At 39.2% G+C, this 17157-nt stretch overlaps 1 protein-coding gene across 3 annotated transcripts in view; it reads right to left on the bottom strand.

The window, feature by feature from the left end:
• Nucleotides 1-17157, bottom strand: part of IQCA1 (IQ motif containing with AAA domain 1) — a 197176-nt gene that overhangs the window by 78710 nt on the left and 101309 nt on the right. For all 3 annotated transcript variants that reach the window (XM_060301667.1, XM_030864755.2, XM_060301668.1), the window contains exons 12-13: nucleotides 5429-5481; nucleotides 1917-1999 (exon numbers count right to left, since the gene is read on the bottom strand). In XM_060301667.1, coding sequence (XP_060157650.1) covers nucleotides 1917-1999; nucleotides 5429-5481 — 136 coding nt within the window. The remainder of the gene's footprint in view (nucleotides 1-1916; nucleotides 2000-5428; nucleotides 5482-17157) is intronic.

Below are 17157 nucleotides of genomic sequence, written 5' to 3'. Positions count from 1 at the left end.
GGAAACTGACAAAGAGATCAGTGAGGAAGTCCAAGATGGATAAGAAATTAGTAAGAAGATGAGAAATGTGTCCATTAATTCTCTGAGACTCTGCCATGTGCTAGGCACTGTACTAAAAACTAGGAATTCAGTGATAAGCAAAAAAGACATGATATGAAGAAAGAAACCAGACGAGGAGAGAGAGAGCACTTAGAGATCCCAGTCGTAAGTAAAGAGGTAGGTTCTGCTAAAAGTGTTATTTTTTCATATGAACAGAATTAATAGAACATAATCAAGGCAATCCAGGAGAAACCCCTGCAGTACTTGAATAAGAAACACATAAAATAAATAGAAACCCAACAGATATTCCAGTACATATTCTGGTAAAATCTTACACCACTAGGAAATAGGAAGGCTCCTCCAAGCCCCTGAGAAAGAAATGTGGCTTTATTTCAAAGGGATTAAAGTGATCAGTTTTTTGATCCAAGGGAAATGTCAGTCTTTTTGCTCCTGCAGGCCAAAACTGGGGCAGTGTAAACGCTGGAATGAATAACTCGGAAATGGGTTGTAATACAATTTTAGAAAGAGAGAATCCATCTGTCTACTCTAATACCAAAACAATTTTAAAAGGAGGGTGGGAGGGAAATCTCTCCAGAAAAATGGTACCTGCTAGAAGAGGAGACAGAAATAGAATATTCCCACTTTACAACCACCATAGCAAACATTGATGCAGGCAGAAGTCATCACGGCGGATGCCTAAACCTTTAAGATGGCTGGGAACAGAATCTCCAGAGCCTCAAACTATCCCCCACAGATTATTCATTGATTACAAAGTGGAAAATGGAGCTTTACAATGGAGAAATCTGTGGAACAGCACCTTCACCAGTGATTAAACCCAACATCACCAGTGATGGGACAAAGCGTCATTTTTGTGCCCTCAATGTGAAAGACTGGGAATCAGGACACAATATTACCTGTAGTTTCCCTGTAAAAAATGTTTAACATGAATCAAGTTAGGAGGAAACCATCAAACCATCAAACCAATTCAGTTGAAGGAGAGTCTGTAAAACAGCTGACTTTTTAAAAATGTCAGTGCTGTGAAGGACTAGAAAAACCTGTAAATTGGTGCTGATTAAAGGAATGAAAGGGGACGACGGAGATCCGTCACATCCATGATCCCTGACTGCATTTGGGATTGAGAAAGACAAACAGTTACAAAGGACATTATTTATTAGGACTATTGGGAAAACTGAGTATTAACTAGATATTACCTAGTGGTAACAGTACAACATTAATGTTAAATTTTCTGAGTGTGATTATCTTTTCGTGGTTATGTAGGCGAAATGTCCTCAGTTGACTGTAGATGTATGAAAGTGAAAATGATATCTGCATTAGGGTGGTAGGAGTATGACGAATTTTAAGCTTTAAATATGTTTTCAGATCCTCATGGTATTTTTTAAAAATTAAGAGAAAAACATTAGCTGAAGATGGTGATAGCAAATGTCCCCTCTTTTTCCTCCCGGCTACTCCTGTGGTGGCCCCTAGATGGAATTCTGGAAGGAATTTCTCCTGTGAGGACTCTGTGTTGGAAGTACCAGGGGCTGCCCCCTAGGGCACTTTGATAAACAGAGAGCATGAACAATTCTTCATTTCCTCAATTCAGCTTAAGCCACAAAGAATGCCTCCAGGAACCTTGCTAGTAGGTTTGGAAACCTGCTTCTACCACATTAGGGGAGAGAGCTGGACCCATTAGATCCCAGCACAGAATGAACTCAAATCGATTCAATCCAACAAACATTTACTGCAAGCCACTAAGGTCCAGGTTTTAGGTTGGACAAAAGCACAGATGAAACATACTTCCGGCTGTTGGGTCCTCAGAACCCAAGGGGTGACATGCATCTGTGACACATACATGCATTATTCTTTGTGTACTTTACCAATGTAATCAGAGAGGTTGACTTTCAGAGCCTGGATCAATAAGCCTTCTTCCACTAGTTCCTTGTACAGAGATTCGATGGTCCTGGGGATAAAGCAGACCGTGTATTCTGTGAGCAAACACATCAAATCAGCAGTACTGACGTTAATCATCACATACGCAAGAGAACTTCAACCAGATCTCATTCAAAGTACATTTGTATGTATGCAAATAAATTGATTTTTTGAAGCGTTACTACAATTGGGGGATAAATTAGACTTTTTAAAAACAATACTTGCACTCGTCCATGGGTATACCTGATGTTTCCTATGAATAAGAATTATATCTTTGGGCATCTGAGACCAGCTATGACTCCTGCAGTCTCCCCTTTCATCAGCCTTCCTGATGGCACAAATATGAATCAGAAATTACCCAATAACAGTAACCTCACGGGGCCATAATTATATGTTCAGTTAGCGTCTGCACGCTGTAGAAAATCATCAATCCTTCGCGAAACTGACATTTCCTTTTAACTCCATAGCCTAATAGTTTAAAAGAAATATCTATAAAAAACAAAGGCTTATAATGGAAATCATTTTAATATGAAGACAAAATATTATAATTTTTTAGGAGGACGTTATACTCTTCCATAGTGTTCACAGATGACAAAACCTCTTCTCTAAGGCGGCCTCGGGTATGTAGCCAGCATGGTGGTAATTTATACTACTTGAGGGAAAAAAATGGAGATAGTATCCCACTTAATGCATGAAACTCCCAATGAAATTAACTGGGGCTTGGTTTGCTGGAATTCAGATGCTCAAATACGGGGCAGCAGAGTCCTTCGAGATGTTTTGTCTTTTCCCTTTTCATTTTTAGGGGCCTGATGCTTTGGTTCAACCCCAGTCTTTCTTTAGACTGAAGAATTGTAAATATAACTATTTTTAAACTGTTCTTTGATTGTTCAATGATCCAAGTTAGTGTGATTAAAAAAGACTCAAGAACATTGGTGAGACTCAAGCCAAAAACCATCGGGATAGATGTTAATTCAGTGACTCCAGTCTTTGGTTGACTGAAATTTTATTCTATCAGATATTTTTAAAATCGTGTGCCCTCAGCTGAGAATTAAGAAAGTTTTCATTGTAATGGAATTTGGGATGACAGTATCTGACCTATACCAAGGCAGTATCGACGGCAGTGTTTTGACTTGAATATTGGTTTAACATAAACATATGTGTAAAATATTAACATAAAGTTGAATAAGATTCTCTAAAATAATCCAAACCAAATATCTTAAGACTCCGGGAACAGAAATCTATATTTGGATCTTTCCAGTGAAATAAACTCTTGCGACAGAATAAAAAATTTCAACTCGAAAACTACCTTATATGGCGACCTTATATGGCTGAGCCAGTTTGAAAGCCCTAGGCCCCCTTTTGTCTGGGCAGCCAGCCTACCAGCCTGGGGCTGCCTTGAGTGAACAGAAAAGCATCATGCCCAGGAATAGTCAGGGAGGAATCCCAAGTTGTAAACTAATAATAGATCATCCTAATCATTAACCAGGAAGTGGCTGAGAAGAGATGGTCCCTTTCTGAGCACGGCCACATACAGTGACCAGGAAGAGATGAGGGAGCTAAGAGTGATGAATCTGTTTAAATTGATTTTTCAGGAGGCCATTACAATACTCAACAATAACAATCCCTGTGAATGGCAGGGAGCATAAAATGCCCCTTGAATACCTTGACTGTCAGCACACTGTTGAGTAGTTTTGTGATGGGGAAAAAAAAAAATAAATAAATAAAATAAAACCACCTTATAAACTATGATAAAAATACTGATTTAAGGTTTATACTAACTGGATGAGAGAAACATAAGTTGTCTTACAGTGTCTTGGCAGAGAACTAGCCCATTTACTGAATCCCACTTAATGAATAACATAGAGTCTTTAAAATTAAAATGAAAAGTCTTCCAGGAATAGGATGATCAGGTATTTCTGTACTTTGGGGTATAAAAGTGAATAAAATACTACTGGTCTTTCTTCATTTCACTAGAGAACTGCTGTAGCTCATTTATAATACTTCAACTGTAAAGAAACCTATGCAAAGAACACATTCATTGGCTAACAGACACGGTCCATGAGCCACGTGTGTGCTCTGTGTTGTTAAAGCAGAATTGTATTCAGTTAAGTGACTGTCTAAGTGCAGAGAACGTGAATAGATAGCTTTTACTTAGTGGTCAGCTCATCTTGGCAGATTTGGGTTTAGCTCTGGGTGGTCACTCAATAAGACACTTAGCAGGATCTTCTTCTCCTGAAAGACTGAGGTAAGGACAAAGGAGAAACGTGGCATGTGAAAGTCCCCGAAAGACAGCAGTGGCCCTGCGGGTAGGCAGGGGCTGGACCTTCCTCCAGGGAAGGGACTACAACATTCCCCCGAGGAGGCGTCAGTGTTGGCGCATCGGTAGATGGACTCCTTCCCAGGAACTGGGCGCCTGAGTCTCAGAATGCTGACCAGGCAGCGGTCAGCCAAAGGTCTTGAACTTGAACTTTTCCCTAAACAATGGAACGTCATGTGAGGAAGCCTGCAGCTCCTCCCTCTAGCGATATCCTGTGGGAGCCTTTTCTCCCCAGAGCCAAAGCCCACACCAAGGCTGGGTGTCTCTCCAGAGGCTGCCTGCCAGGGCCCTGGGCGTGTGCACCAGCTCTGGGGTGCTCCAGTCCCCACTTCTCCTGCGGATGGTTCCAAGCTGGCTTCCTCTGTCATGGGTCTTCTTTCAAGCAGAGTTTGGGACTGTTATCAGCGCACCAAAAGGGGAACAAGGGAACACCCCAAACAGGGAGCAACACCTGTGACCCATTAACAAACCCATGGGAAAAAAGGTCTATGTTCAAAGTGATTTCTGACATTCACTTCCTAGGGATTTTAATTAAATTCCTTGAAAATGTTTGAAAACCTAGGCCCTATTTATTTCCAATATTAAAGCACCGAAGGCCATTTCAGCTTAAAAATGAGCATTTATAATCGTTAATATCAAAGTTCAGCCGATGAGCCTTAAGGAAATGGAAGTATCCTTTCACAATGAGACAGATCCTCACCCTTTCCTCCAAGGAGCACTTATGAAGGGCCTCAGCGGGCGGGCCCAGGGGCGGGCATGTAATATGAACTGTCTCTGCCCTCAAGGGCTGCAGTCTCAGTGTTCCCTCAAAAGCTGTAGCAGGATGCTAGTTTCTCAAAAAACCTTCTTGAGAACCCCATGAATTTTAAAACTTAAAAAAAGTCACACGGCCTTAGAAGCGATGGGGCCTGAGTCTGCCTCCCAGGCCCCGCCTCTCCACTGCGTCTCCCCAGTCGAGGATGCTGGCCTGCGTGCAGGACTGAAGAGAGGTCTCCGTGCTTTCCCCCACCATACTCTTCCAGGATGAAGGGGTGTGGTGTACAGAGCTGGGGAGGGGGGTTGCCTTTCCCAGACCAGGCCGAGGACTCAGGCCATGTCCTATGCTCTTTTCTGCGGTGCCCCCCACCCGTATGCACCCCTCACCTGTCAGCCGTTGGGTCTTTATCCTTCTTCCCCACTTTCCTTTTTTTGTCTTTCTGGAAGAAAATGGAAAAAAAAACCCATTTAGTAAAATCAAGCTTTGTGTAAACAAGAAAAACGAGCTCTAGAAATTAGCTAAGGAAGCTGATTTTGGGGGGTGGCGTAGGGGAATGGGAGGTGGGAAGTCAATCGCGGTACATGGAGCTCCAACACTTACTGCATGAACACAGGGACTGGCAGGTGAGGTGGCCACCCAGAAACATGCATGGACTGAGTCCCAACAGGCCCCGAGCATTCTGGTTCTTCTTCTGGGCCCTGGCACGCTTGCTACAAAGGATGAGAGTGCCGAGTGCACAGGCTATCAAGCTGTGCTTTTCTTTGGTATCCGATCACCTCTCTGTTAGCATCAGGACCTGAACCTGGAGCCCAAAGACTGAGGCAACCACCCAACTTTGGTTCCCAAAGGGCTTTGCACTCAGATCCTTGTGCCGGCTGGAGGGCAGTGCTCAGAACGTGGTCCGTTAAAGCAGTGCTTATCGCTGCACTATTCTGCCTAAAATATCCACCAGTGGGCTTCCCTGGTGGTGCAGTGGCTGAGAGTCCGCCTGCTGATTCAGGGGACACGGGTTCGTGCCCTGGTCCGGGAAGATCCCACATGCCGTGGAGCAGCTGGGCCCATGAGCCATGGCCGCTGAGCCTGCACGTCCGGAGCCTGTGCTCCGCAACGGGAGAGGCCACGACAGTGAGAGGCCCGCGTACCGCAAAAAAAAAAAATAAATAAATAAAATATCCATCAGTACCTCCCCATTGCCCACAGGATAAAGTTAAAATTCTGCAGCCTGGCTCCTATCTTCCTTTGCTGTCTCATCTTCTATCCCAGGCCTTCTCAGGTGACTCTTGCTCCCTATCATTTCATTCATGCTTTCATTTATTGTTTTTATTGCAGCATAATGTACATAAAGTATACCCACATCAGGTTGGTTAACATTTTACATTTAATTTTTACATATAATCATATAACTACCACCCAGCTGAAAATACAGAACATATTTTCACCATTCCTGAATTCTCTCTCACACTGCTTTCCTGGGTCTGTAAGTAACCACCACTCTGACTTCTCTGGGGATTCGCATTGCCTGTTCTTGAACATGGAATCTTACAATATAAACTCTTTTCTTTTAAAATTTAACATCTTTATTTGAATATAATTGTTTTACAGTGTTGTGTTAGTTTCTGCTGTATAACAAAGTGAATCAGCTATATGCATATGTATATCCCCATATCCCCTCCTTCTTGCATCTCCCTCCCACCCTCCTTATCCCACCCCTCTAGGTGGTTGCAAAGCACCGACCTGATCTCCCTGTGCTATGCAGCTGCTTCCCACTAGCTATCTATTTTACATTTGGTAGTGTATATATGTCCATGCCGCTCTCTCACTTCATCCCAGCTCACCCTTCCCACTCCCCATGTACTCAAGTCCATTCTCTGCATCTGTGTCTTTATTCCTGTCCTGCCCCTAGGTTCATCAGAACCTTTTTTTTTTTTTTTTTTAGATTCCATATATGTTAGCATACAGTATTTGTTTTTCTGACTTACTTCACTCTGTATGACAGACTCTAGGTCCATCCACCTCACTACAAATTACTCAATTTCATTTCTTTTTATGGCTGAGTAATATTCCATTGTATATATGTGCCACATCTTCTTTATCCATTCATCTGTCGATGGACACTTAGGTTGCTTCCATGTCCTGGCTATTGTAAACAGAGCTGCAATGAACACTGTGGTACATGACTCCTTTTGAATTATGGTTTTCTCAGGGTATATGCCCAGTAGCAGGATTGGTGGGTCATATGGTAGTTCTATTTTTAGTTTTTTTTTTTCCACTTATTTTTAGTTTTTTAAGGAACCTCCATACTGTTCTCCATAGTGGCTGCATAAATTTACATTCCCACCAACAGTGCAACAGGGTTCCCTTTTCTCCACACCCTCTCCAGCATTTATTGTTTGTAGACTTTTTGATGATGGCCATTCTGACCAGTGTGAGGTGCCACCTCATTGTAGTTTTGATTTACATTTCTCTAATGATTAGTGATGTTGAGCATCCTTTCACGTGTTTGTTGGCAATCTGTATATCTTCTTTGGAGAAATGTCTATTTAGGTCTTCTGCCCATTTTTGGATTGGGTTGTTTGTTTTTTTGATATTGAGCTGCATGAGCTGCTTGTATATTTTGGAGATTAATCCTTTGTTAGTTGATTCATAGGTCCCATTTGTTTATTTTTGTTTTTATTTCCATTTCTCTAGGAGGTGGGTCAAAAAGGATCTTGCTGTGATTTATGTCATAGAGTGTTCTGTCTATGTTTTCCTCTAAGAGTTTTATAGTGTCTGGCCTTACATTTAGGTCTTTAATCCATTTTGAGTTTATTTTTGTGTATGGTGTTAGGAAGTGTTCTAACTTCATTCTTTTATGTGTAACTGTCCAGTTTTCCCAGCATCACTTATTATTATTTTTTAACATCTTTATTGGAGTATAACTGCTTTTCAATGGTGTGTTAGTTTCTGCTTTATAACAAAGTGTATCATCTATACATATACATATATCACCATATCTCTTCCCTCTTGTCTCCCTCCCTCCCACCTCCCGATCCCACCCCTCTAGGTGGTCACAAAGCACTGTCCAGCACCAGTTATTGAAGAGGCTGTGTTTTCTCCATTGTAAACTCTTGCCTCCATTATCAAAGATAAGGTGACCATATGTGTGTGGGTTTATCTCTGGGCTTTCTATCCTGTTCCACTGATCTATATTTCTGTTTTTGTGCCAGTACCATACTGTCTTGATAACTGTAGCTTTGTAGTATAGTCTGAAGTCAGGGAGCCTGATTCTTTCGTTTTTCTTTCTCAAGATGGCTTTGGCTATTCGGGGTCTTTTGTGTCTCTCTACAAATTGTGAAATTTTTGGTTCATACCAATGGAAAAATGCCACTGGTATTTTGATAGGGATTGCATTGAATCTGTAGATTCCTTTGGGTAGTATAGTCATTTTCACAATGTTGATTCTTCCAATCCAAGAATATGGTATATCTCTCCATCTGTTTGTATCAACTTTAAGTTCTTTCATCAGTGTCTTATAGTTTTCTGCATACAGGTCTTTTGTCTCCTTAGGTAGGTTTATTCCTGGGTATTTTATTCTTTATCTTGCAGTGGTAAATGGGAGTGTTTCCTTAATTTCTCTTTCAGATTTTTCATCATTAGTGTATAGGAATGCAAGAGATTTCTGTGCATTAATTTTGTATCCTGCTACTCTACCAAATTTATTGATTAGATCTAGTAGTTTTCTGGTAGCATCTTTAGAATTCTCTATGTATAGTATCATGTCATCTGCAAACAGTGATAGTTTTACTTCTTTTCCAATTTGGATTCCTTTTATTTCTTTTTCTTCTCTGATTGCCATGGCTAGGACTTCCAAAACTATTTTTAATAACAGTGGTGAGAGTGGGCAACCATGTCTTGTTCTTGATCTCAGAGGAAATGGTTTCAGTTTTTCACCACTGAGAATGATGTTGGCTGTGGGTTTGTCATATATGGACTTTATTATGTTGAGGTAGGGTCCCTCTATGCCTACTTTCTGGAGAGTTTTTATTATAAATGGGTGTTGAATTTTGTCAAAAGCTTTTTGTGCATCTATTGAGATGATCATATGGTTTTTATCCTTCAATTTGTTAATATGGTGTATCACATTGATTGATTTGACTGTATTGAAATATCCTTGCATTTCTGGGATAAACCCCACTGGATCACGGTGTATGATCCTTTTAATGTGTTGTTGGATTCTGTTTGTTAATATCCTGTTGAGGATTTTTGCATCTATGTTTTTGCATCAGACATATTGGCCTGTAGTTTTCTTTCTCTGTGACATCTTTGCCTGGTTTTGGTATCAGGGTGATGGTGGCCTCGTAAAATGATTTTGGAAGTGTTCCTCCCTCTGCTATATTTTGAAAGAGTTTGAGAAGGATAGGTGTTAGCTCTTCTCTAGATGTTGGGTAGAATCTGCCTGTGAATCCATCTGGTCCTGGACTTTTGTTTGTTGGAAGATTTTTAATCACAGTTTCAATTTCAGTGCTTGTGATTGGTCTGTTTATATTTTCTATTTCTTCCTGGTTCAGTCTCAGAAGTTGTGTTTTTCTAAGAATTTGTCCATTTCTTCCACGGTGTCCATTTTATTGGCATATAGTTGCTTGTAAAAATCTCTCATGATCCTTTGTATCTCTGAAGTGTCAGTTGTTACTTCTCCTTTCTCATTTCTAATTCTATTGATTTGAGTCTTCTCCTTTTTTTTCTTGATGAGTCTAGCTAAAGTTTTATCAATTTTGTTTATCTTCTCAAAGAACCAGCTTTTGGTTTTATTGATCTTTGCTATTATTTCCTTCATTTCTTTTTCATTTATTTCTGATCTGATCTTTATGAATTCTTTCCTTCTGCCCACTTGGGGTTTTTTTTTAGTTCTTCTTTCTCTAATTGCTTTCGGTGTAAGGTTAGGTTGTTTATTTGAGATGTTTCTTGTTTCTTCAGGTAGGATGGTATTGCTATAAGCTTCCCTCTTAGAACTGCTTTTGCTGCATCCCATAGGTTTTGGGTTGTCGTGTTTTCATTGTCATTTGTTTCTAGGTATTTTTTGATTTCCTCTTTGATTTCTTCAGTGATCTCTTGGTTATTAAGCAGTGTATTGTTTAGCCTCCATGTGTTTGTATTTTTTACAGTTTTCTTCCTGTAATTAATATCTAGTTTCATAGCGTTGTGATTGGAAAAGATACTTGATACCCTTTCAATTTTCTTAAATTTACCAAGGCTTGATTTGTGACCCAAGCTATGGTCTGTCCTGGAAAATGTTCTGTGAGCATTTGAGAAGAAAGTGTATTCTGTTGTTTTTGGATGGAATGTCCTATAAATATCAATTAAGTCCTTCTTGTTTAATGTATCATTTAAAGCTTGTGTTTCCTCATTTATTTTCATTTTGGGTTATCTGTACATTGGTGAAAGTGGGGTGTTAAAGTCCCCTACTATTATTGTGTTACTGTCAATATCCCCTTTTATGGCTGTTAGCATTTGCCTTATGTATTGAGGTGGTCCTATGTTGGATGCATAAGTACTTACAATTGTTATATCTTCTTCTTGGATTGATCCCTTGATCATCATGTACTGTCTTTCTTTGTCTCTTGTAATAGTCTTTATTTTAAAGTCTATTTTGTCTGATGTGAGAATTGCTACTCCAGCTTTCTTTTGATTTCCATTTGCATGGAATATCTTTTTCCATCCCCTCACTTTCAATCTGTATGTGTCCCTAGGTCTGAAGTGGGTCTCTTGTAGACAGCATATGTACAGGTCTTGTTTTTGTATCCATTCAGCCAGTCATGTCTTTTGGTTGGAGCTTTTAATCCATTTACATTTAAGGTAATTATCAATATGTATGTTCCTATTACCATTTTCTTAATTGTTTTGGGTTTGTTATTGTAGGTCTTTCCCTTCTCTTGTGTTTCCTACCTAGAGAAGTTCCTTTAGCATTTGTTGTAGACCTGGTTTGGTGGTGCTGAATTCTCTTAACTTTTGCTTTTCTGTAAAGCTTTTAATTTCTCCATCAAATCTGAATAAGATCCTTGCTGGGTAGAGTAATCTTGGTTGAAGGTTTTTCCCTTTCATCACTTTAAATATGTCCTGCCAGTCCCTTCTGGCTTGCAGTTTCTGCTGAAAGATCAGCTGTTAACCTTATGAGGATTCCCTTATATATTATTTGTTGCTTTTCCCTTGCCTCTTTTAATATTTTTTCTTTGTATTTAATTTTTGATAGTTTGATTAATATGTGTCCCGACATGTTTCTCTTTGGGTTTATCCTGTATGGTACTCTCTGTGCTTCCTGGACTTGACTGACTATTTCTTTTCCCAGGTTAGGGAAGTTTTTGACTATTGTCTCTTCAAATATTTTCTCAGACCCTTTCTTTTTCTCTTCTTCTTCTGGGACCCCTATATTTCGAATGTTGGTGCATTTCATGTTGTCCCAGAGGTCTCTGAGACTGTCCTCAATTCTTTTCATTCTTTTTTCTTTATTCTGCACCCTGGCAGTTATTTCCACCATTTTGTCTTCCAGCTCACTTATCCGTTCTTCTTCCTCAGTTATTCTGTTACTGATTCCGTCTAGAGTATTTTTTTTTTTTTAAACAGAGGAGTATTTATTTATTTATTTATTTTAAAATTTATTTATTTATTTATTTATTTTGGGCTGTGTTGGGTCTTCGTTTCTGTGCAAGGGCTTTCTGTAGTTGTGGCAACTGGGGGCCACTCTTCATCGTGGTGCACGGGCCTCTCACTATTGCGGCCTCTCTTGTTGTGGAGCACAGGCTCCAGATGCGCGGGCTCAGTAGTTGTGGCTCACAGGCCTAGTTGCTCCGCGGCACGTGGGATCCTCCCAGACCAGGGCTCAAACCCGTGTCCCCTGCATTAGCAGGCAGATTCTCAACCACTGTGCCACCAGGGAAGCCCCTAGAGTATTTTTAATTTCAGTAATTATATTGTTCATCACTGTTTGTTTTCTCTTTAATTCTTCTAGATCCTTGTTGCATGTTTCTTGTATTTTCTCAATTCTGTTTCCGATATTTTGGATCATCTTTACTATCATTACTCTGAATTCTTTTTCAGGCAGGTTGCCTATTTCGTCTTCATTTATTTCATCTTGTAGGTTTTTACCTTGCTCCTTAGTCTGTAACATATTTTTTTGTTGGTTCATTTTTTTTGATGGGTGGGGCTGCATTCCTGTCTTACTGGTTGTTTGGCCTGAGACGTCCATTTCTGGCGTTTGCAGGCAGTTGGATAGAGCTGGGTCTTGGTGCTGAGATGAGGACCTCCGGGAGGCCTCACTGTGATTGATATTCCCTGGGGTCTGAAGTTATCTTTTAATCCAGCTATTTGGACTTGGAGCTCCCATCACAGGAGCTCGAGCCCGACCTTGAGCCCACAAACTCTGTGGCATGGTTAAAAAAAAAAAAAAAGGAAGGAAGAAAGAAAAGAAAAAAAGGAGCAGTACAATATCAAAGAATAAAAAACAAAATGAAATTAGAAAGATAAAAAATGTATTAGGAAAAATAAAACTGCAGTTGAAACAACTGCAACAAGATAAAATAAAACCACAACAGAAAAAAGGAAAAAAAAAAAAAAAAGGGTGGGTGGGAAACAAGCCAAAAGCAGAGAACAATAACAAAGTATAAAGAATGAAACAAAATTAGAAAAATAAAAGATTTGTTAGAAAAATAAAAACATAAAAGAATCAACAACAAAGAATCAACAAGGTTAAACAGAACTCCAATCGAAGAGAGGAAAAAAACAACCTCCCGTCCCCTTAGGTGTCCGTGGTCCCCCACCAGTGCCTGGTAGGTGCCCTAGTTGTGAGGAGATGTGAATTCCGTGTCCTCCTAGTCCACCATCTTGACTCTGCACCCCATAAACTCTTTTAGGTCTGGCTTCCTCCAATCAGTACTACAATTCCAAGATTCACATATGTGGTTGCACGTAGCTATACTTCATGTTTTTCAGTATTTTAAAATTTAAATTTCTTATTTTGAGATAATGGTGGATTCACATTCAGCTGTAAGAATTGCTATGGAGAGATGTAACCTTTAGTGGGTTTCTCCTAAGGGTAACATCTGGCAGAACTTTCTCACAAGGTCACAACCATGATCTTGACTTGATACTGATACAGTTGAGATCCAGGATGTTTCAATCACCCCAAGGGTCCTTCCAGTTGCTCTTTCAGAGTAACCCTTGCTTCCCTCCCACAGCCAATCCAGCTTTATTAGAAACCTCTTATCTGTTCTGTTTCTACAGTTTTGTCCTTTCAGGAATGTTCTATCAGCAGAATCATAGAGTATGTTACTTTCTTGCTTTTTATTCATCATAATTCTCAAGAAATTTGTCCAGGTCATTGTATGCATGAATAGTTTTTTTTTTTTATTGCTGTTCCTAGTTTTGGGCTATCATGAGTTGATTAAGGTGCAACAAATGTCTGTGTGTGTGTGTGTGTGTGTGTAAGTTTTCATTTCTCTGGGATAAATGCTCATGAATGCAATTGCTGGGTTCTATGGTAGTTGTATGTTTTTTTTAAGAAATGCCAAATTTTGTGCAGAGTGGTCATACCATTTTACACTCCTACCAATCATGTAAAAGTGATCTAGTTTGTCCCCCGTTATCTTAGGCAATTGGTGTTGCCACTGTTTTTATTTTAGCCATCCTCATAGGTATGAAGTGATTTCTCTGTGGTTTTAATTTGCATTTCTCTAATGGCTAACAATGCTGGACACCTTTTCTGTGCTCTTTTTCCCTCTGTACATCCACTTGGGTGAAATGTCTCCATGTCTCTTGTCCATTTTATAATCGGATTGTTTTGTTTTCTAACTGTTGAGTTTTGAGAGTTCCTTGTATGTTCTACATACTAGCTCGTCATCAGATATGTGCTTTACAAATGTTTTGTCCCAGTCTGTAGCTTGTCTTTCACCCACTTAACAGGGTCTTTCTCTGAGCAAACAGTTTTAATTCTGATGAAGTTCAAATATTCCTCTAATGGATTTGCGCTTGCAGTGTTAATTTTAAGAACTCTTTGCTAGCCTTACATCCCAAAGATTTTCTCCTATATTTTTTTTCTAAAACTTACAGCTTTACATTTTACATCTAAGTCCATGATCTCTGTTTCGAGTTATTTTTTTTGTACAATATGTGAGACTTAGCTCAAGGTTCATTTATTATTATTATTATTTTTGGTCTGTAGATATCCAGTTGCTCCAGCACCATTTATTGAAAAGGTTATCCTTCCTCCCTTGAACGGCATTTGCATCTTCGTCAAAAATCAGTCAGGCCTATTTGTGTGAGCCTATGTCTCAGTTGTCTGTTTTGTTTCATTGATCTACAGTTTAACCCTCTACCAATAGCAAACAGTCTTGATTACTGTAGCTGTATAATAAACCTTGAAATTAGGTAGATGGATTCTTTTTACTTTATTCCTCTTTTAAAAAATCGTTTTAGCAATTTTAGATTCATTGTCTTTCCATATAAATTTTAGGATAATCTTGTCTATGTTTATAAACTATCTTTCTGGGATTTTTTTTTTTTTTTTGCGGTACACGGGCCTCTCGCTGTTGTGGCCTCTCCCGTTGCGAAGCACAGGCTCTGGACGCGCAGGCTCAGTGGCCATGGCTCACAGGCCCAGCTGCTCCGTGGCATGTGGGATCTTCCCAGACTGAGGCATGAACCCGTGTCCCCTGCATCGGCAGGCGGACTCTCAACCACTGCGGCACCAGGAAAGCCCTCTTTCTGGGATTTTGATAAGAATTGGATTAATCTTGTATATTGATGTGGAGAGAACTGACATCTTTACATTTTGTTTTCCAATCCATGTGCATAGTATGTTGATCTATTTAGATCTTCTTTGATTTCTTTCATCAGCATGGTGTAGTTTTAGCATACAAGTCCTACACACGTTTTGTTAGCTTTACACCTAAGTATTTCCTTTTTGAGTGATTTTAAGAGATATTATATTTTTAATCTTGGTGTCCATCTGTTCATTGCTAGTAAACAGAAATATAATTGATTTTTATATGTTCCCCTTGTACCCTACAACCTTGCTGAACGCACTTTTTTATTTCTAGGAGTTTCTTTGTAGATTTCTTGAGATTTTCTAAATAGACAATCATGTCATCTGCAAATAGGGACTGTTTATTTTTTAAATTTCCTTTGCTTGTCCTACCACACTGGCTAAAACGTCTAGCACTATGTTCAATAAAAGTGCAGTGAGTGGACACACTCGCCTTATTCCCAGTCTTAGGAGAAAAGCATTTAGTCTTTCACTGTTAAGTAGAAGGTTAGCTGTAGGTGTTTTTGTAGATTCTTTTTATCAAGTCATGGAAGTTCTCTAATTTTTCTGAGAGATTTATCATGGGTGAGCATTAAGTACTTTTTCTGCATCAATTGATATGATCATGTGATTTTTTTTCTCCTTTAGTCTGTTAACATAGTTGATTCCATTGTTGATTTTCAAATATTGAACTAGGCTTGCATTCCTGGAATAAACCCCACTTGGTCAGGGTTTATAATTCTCTTTATTTTTGCATTCTATTTGAAAATATTTTAAGAATTTTTGTATCTATATTCATGAGGGATATTGGCCTATATTTTTCCTTTTCTTTTTGTACTGCTTTTGTCTGGTTTTCACTTAAGGGTAACACTAGCTTGTTATAAAATGGGTTGGGAAGTGTTTCTTCTATTCTGGAAATGACTGTGTAGAATTGGTGTTAATTTACCTGTGAATATTTGGTAGAATTCTCCAGTGAAACCATCTGGTCCTGGAGATTCTACCTGGGGAATTGTTTTAATTACAATTTAACTTCCTTAATAGATGTAGGGCTAGTCAATTTATCTATTTCATATTAAATGAGTTGCAGTAGTTTGTATTTTTAGGAATAGTGTGTTCATTTCGTGTAAGTTGTCAAATTTTGTGTGTAGTTGTTTGTAGTATCCCTTTATTATTCTTTTGATATCTGCAGTCAGTAGTGATACCTCTTGTTTTATTCCTAATGTTGGTAATATGTGACTTCTTTTTTCCTTTGTCAGTCTTACTAGAGGTTTGTCAATTTTGTTGATAATTTTCAAAGAGGAAGCTCTGTTTCATTGACTTCCCTATTGTTTTTCTGTTTTCAATTTCACTGATTTCTGCTCTTATCTTTTTCTTCTTTCTTCTCACTTTGTGGGTTTTTTTTTTTTCTTTTGCTCTTCTTTTTCTAGGTTCTGAAGTTCTGAAGGTGGGAGCTTAGATGATGGATTTGAACTTTTTCCTCTTTTTCTAGTGTATGTGTTTACTGCTATAAATTTCCCTCTCAGGACTACTTTATTTGTGTCCCAGATTTTTTTTTTTTTTTTTGTGGTACGTGGGTCTCTCACTGCTGTGGCCTCTCCCGGACGTGCAGGCTCAGCGGCCATGGCTCACAGGTCCAGCCACTCCGCGGCATGTGGGATCTTCCCAGACTGGGGCATGAACCCGTGTCCCCTGCATCGGCAGGCGGACTCTCAACCACTGAGCCACTAGGGAAGCCCTGTCCCAGATATTTTTGATATCTTGTATTTTCATTATATGTTTTGAGTTCTCTTGTTTCTTCTTTGTCCTATGAATTAGAAGTGTGCTGTTTAGTTTCCGTGTGTTTGGAGATTTTCTTATTATTTTTCTGTTATTGATTTCTAGTCTGATTCCATTGTGGTAGGGGAATGCACTCTCTATGATTTCATTTCTTTTCAATATGTCAAGATTTGTTTAACGGCACAAGATAAGGTCCGTCTTGGAATGCATTCTGTGGGCACTTGCAAAGAATATGTATTCTGTTTGTTGGGTGGAGTGTTCTATAAATTTCAAATAGACTCTGTTTGTAGATGGTGTTGAGTTCTTCAGTATCGTTGCTGATGATTTTCTGTCTAGTGTTCTATCAGTTCTTGAGAATGAATGTGGATTTGTCTGTTTTTCCTTTCAGTTCTATTGGTTTTTGCTTCCTATATTTTATAGTTCTGTTGTTTGGTGTATGCACATTTAGGATTAATATGTCTTCGATGGACTGGCTCTTTTATCATATGTAAGTTCTTCCCTGACTTTGAAAATTTTCTTGGCTCTGAAATCTACTTTATGTGATACTAGAATAGCCATTCCTGCTTT

This window comes from Globicephala melas, chromosome 7 (genome assembly GCF_963455315.2).
Source record: "Globicephala melas chromosome 7, mGloMel1.2, whole genome shotgun sequence".
NCBI classification, from domain to species: domain Eukaryota; kingdom Metazoa; phylum Chordata; class Mammalia; order Artiodactyla; family Delphinidae; genus Globicephala; species Globicephala melas.
Note: the sequence above shows the minus strand (reverse complement) of the source record. Positions and strands in the feature narration are given on the sequence as shown.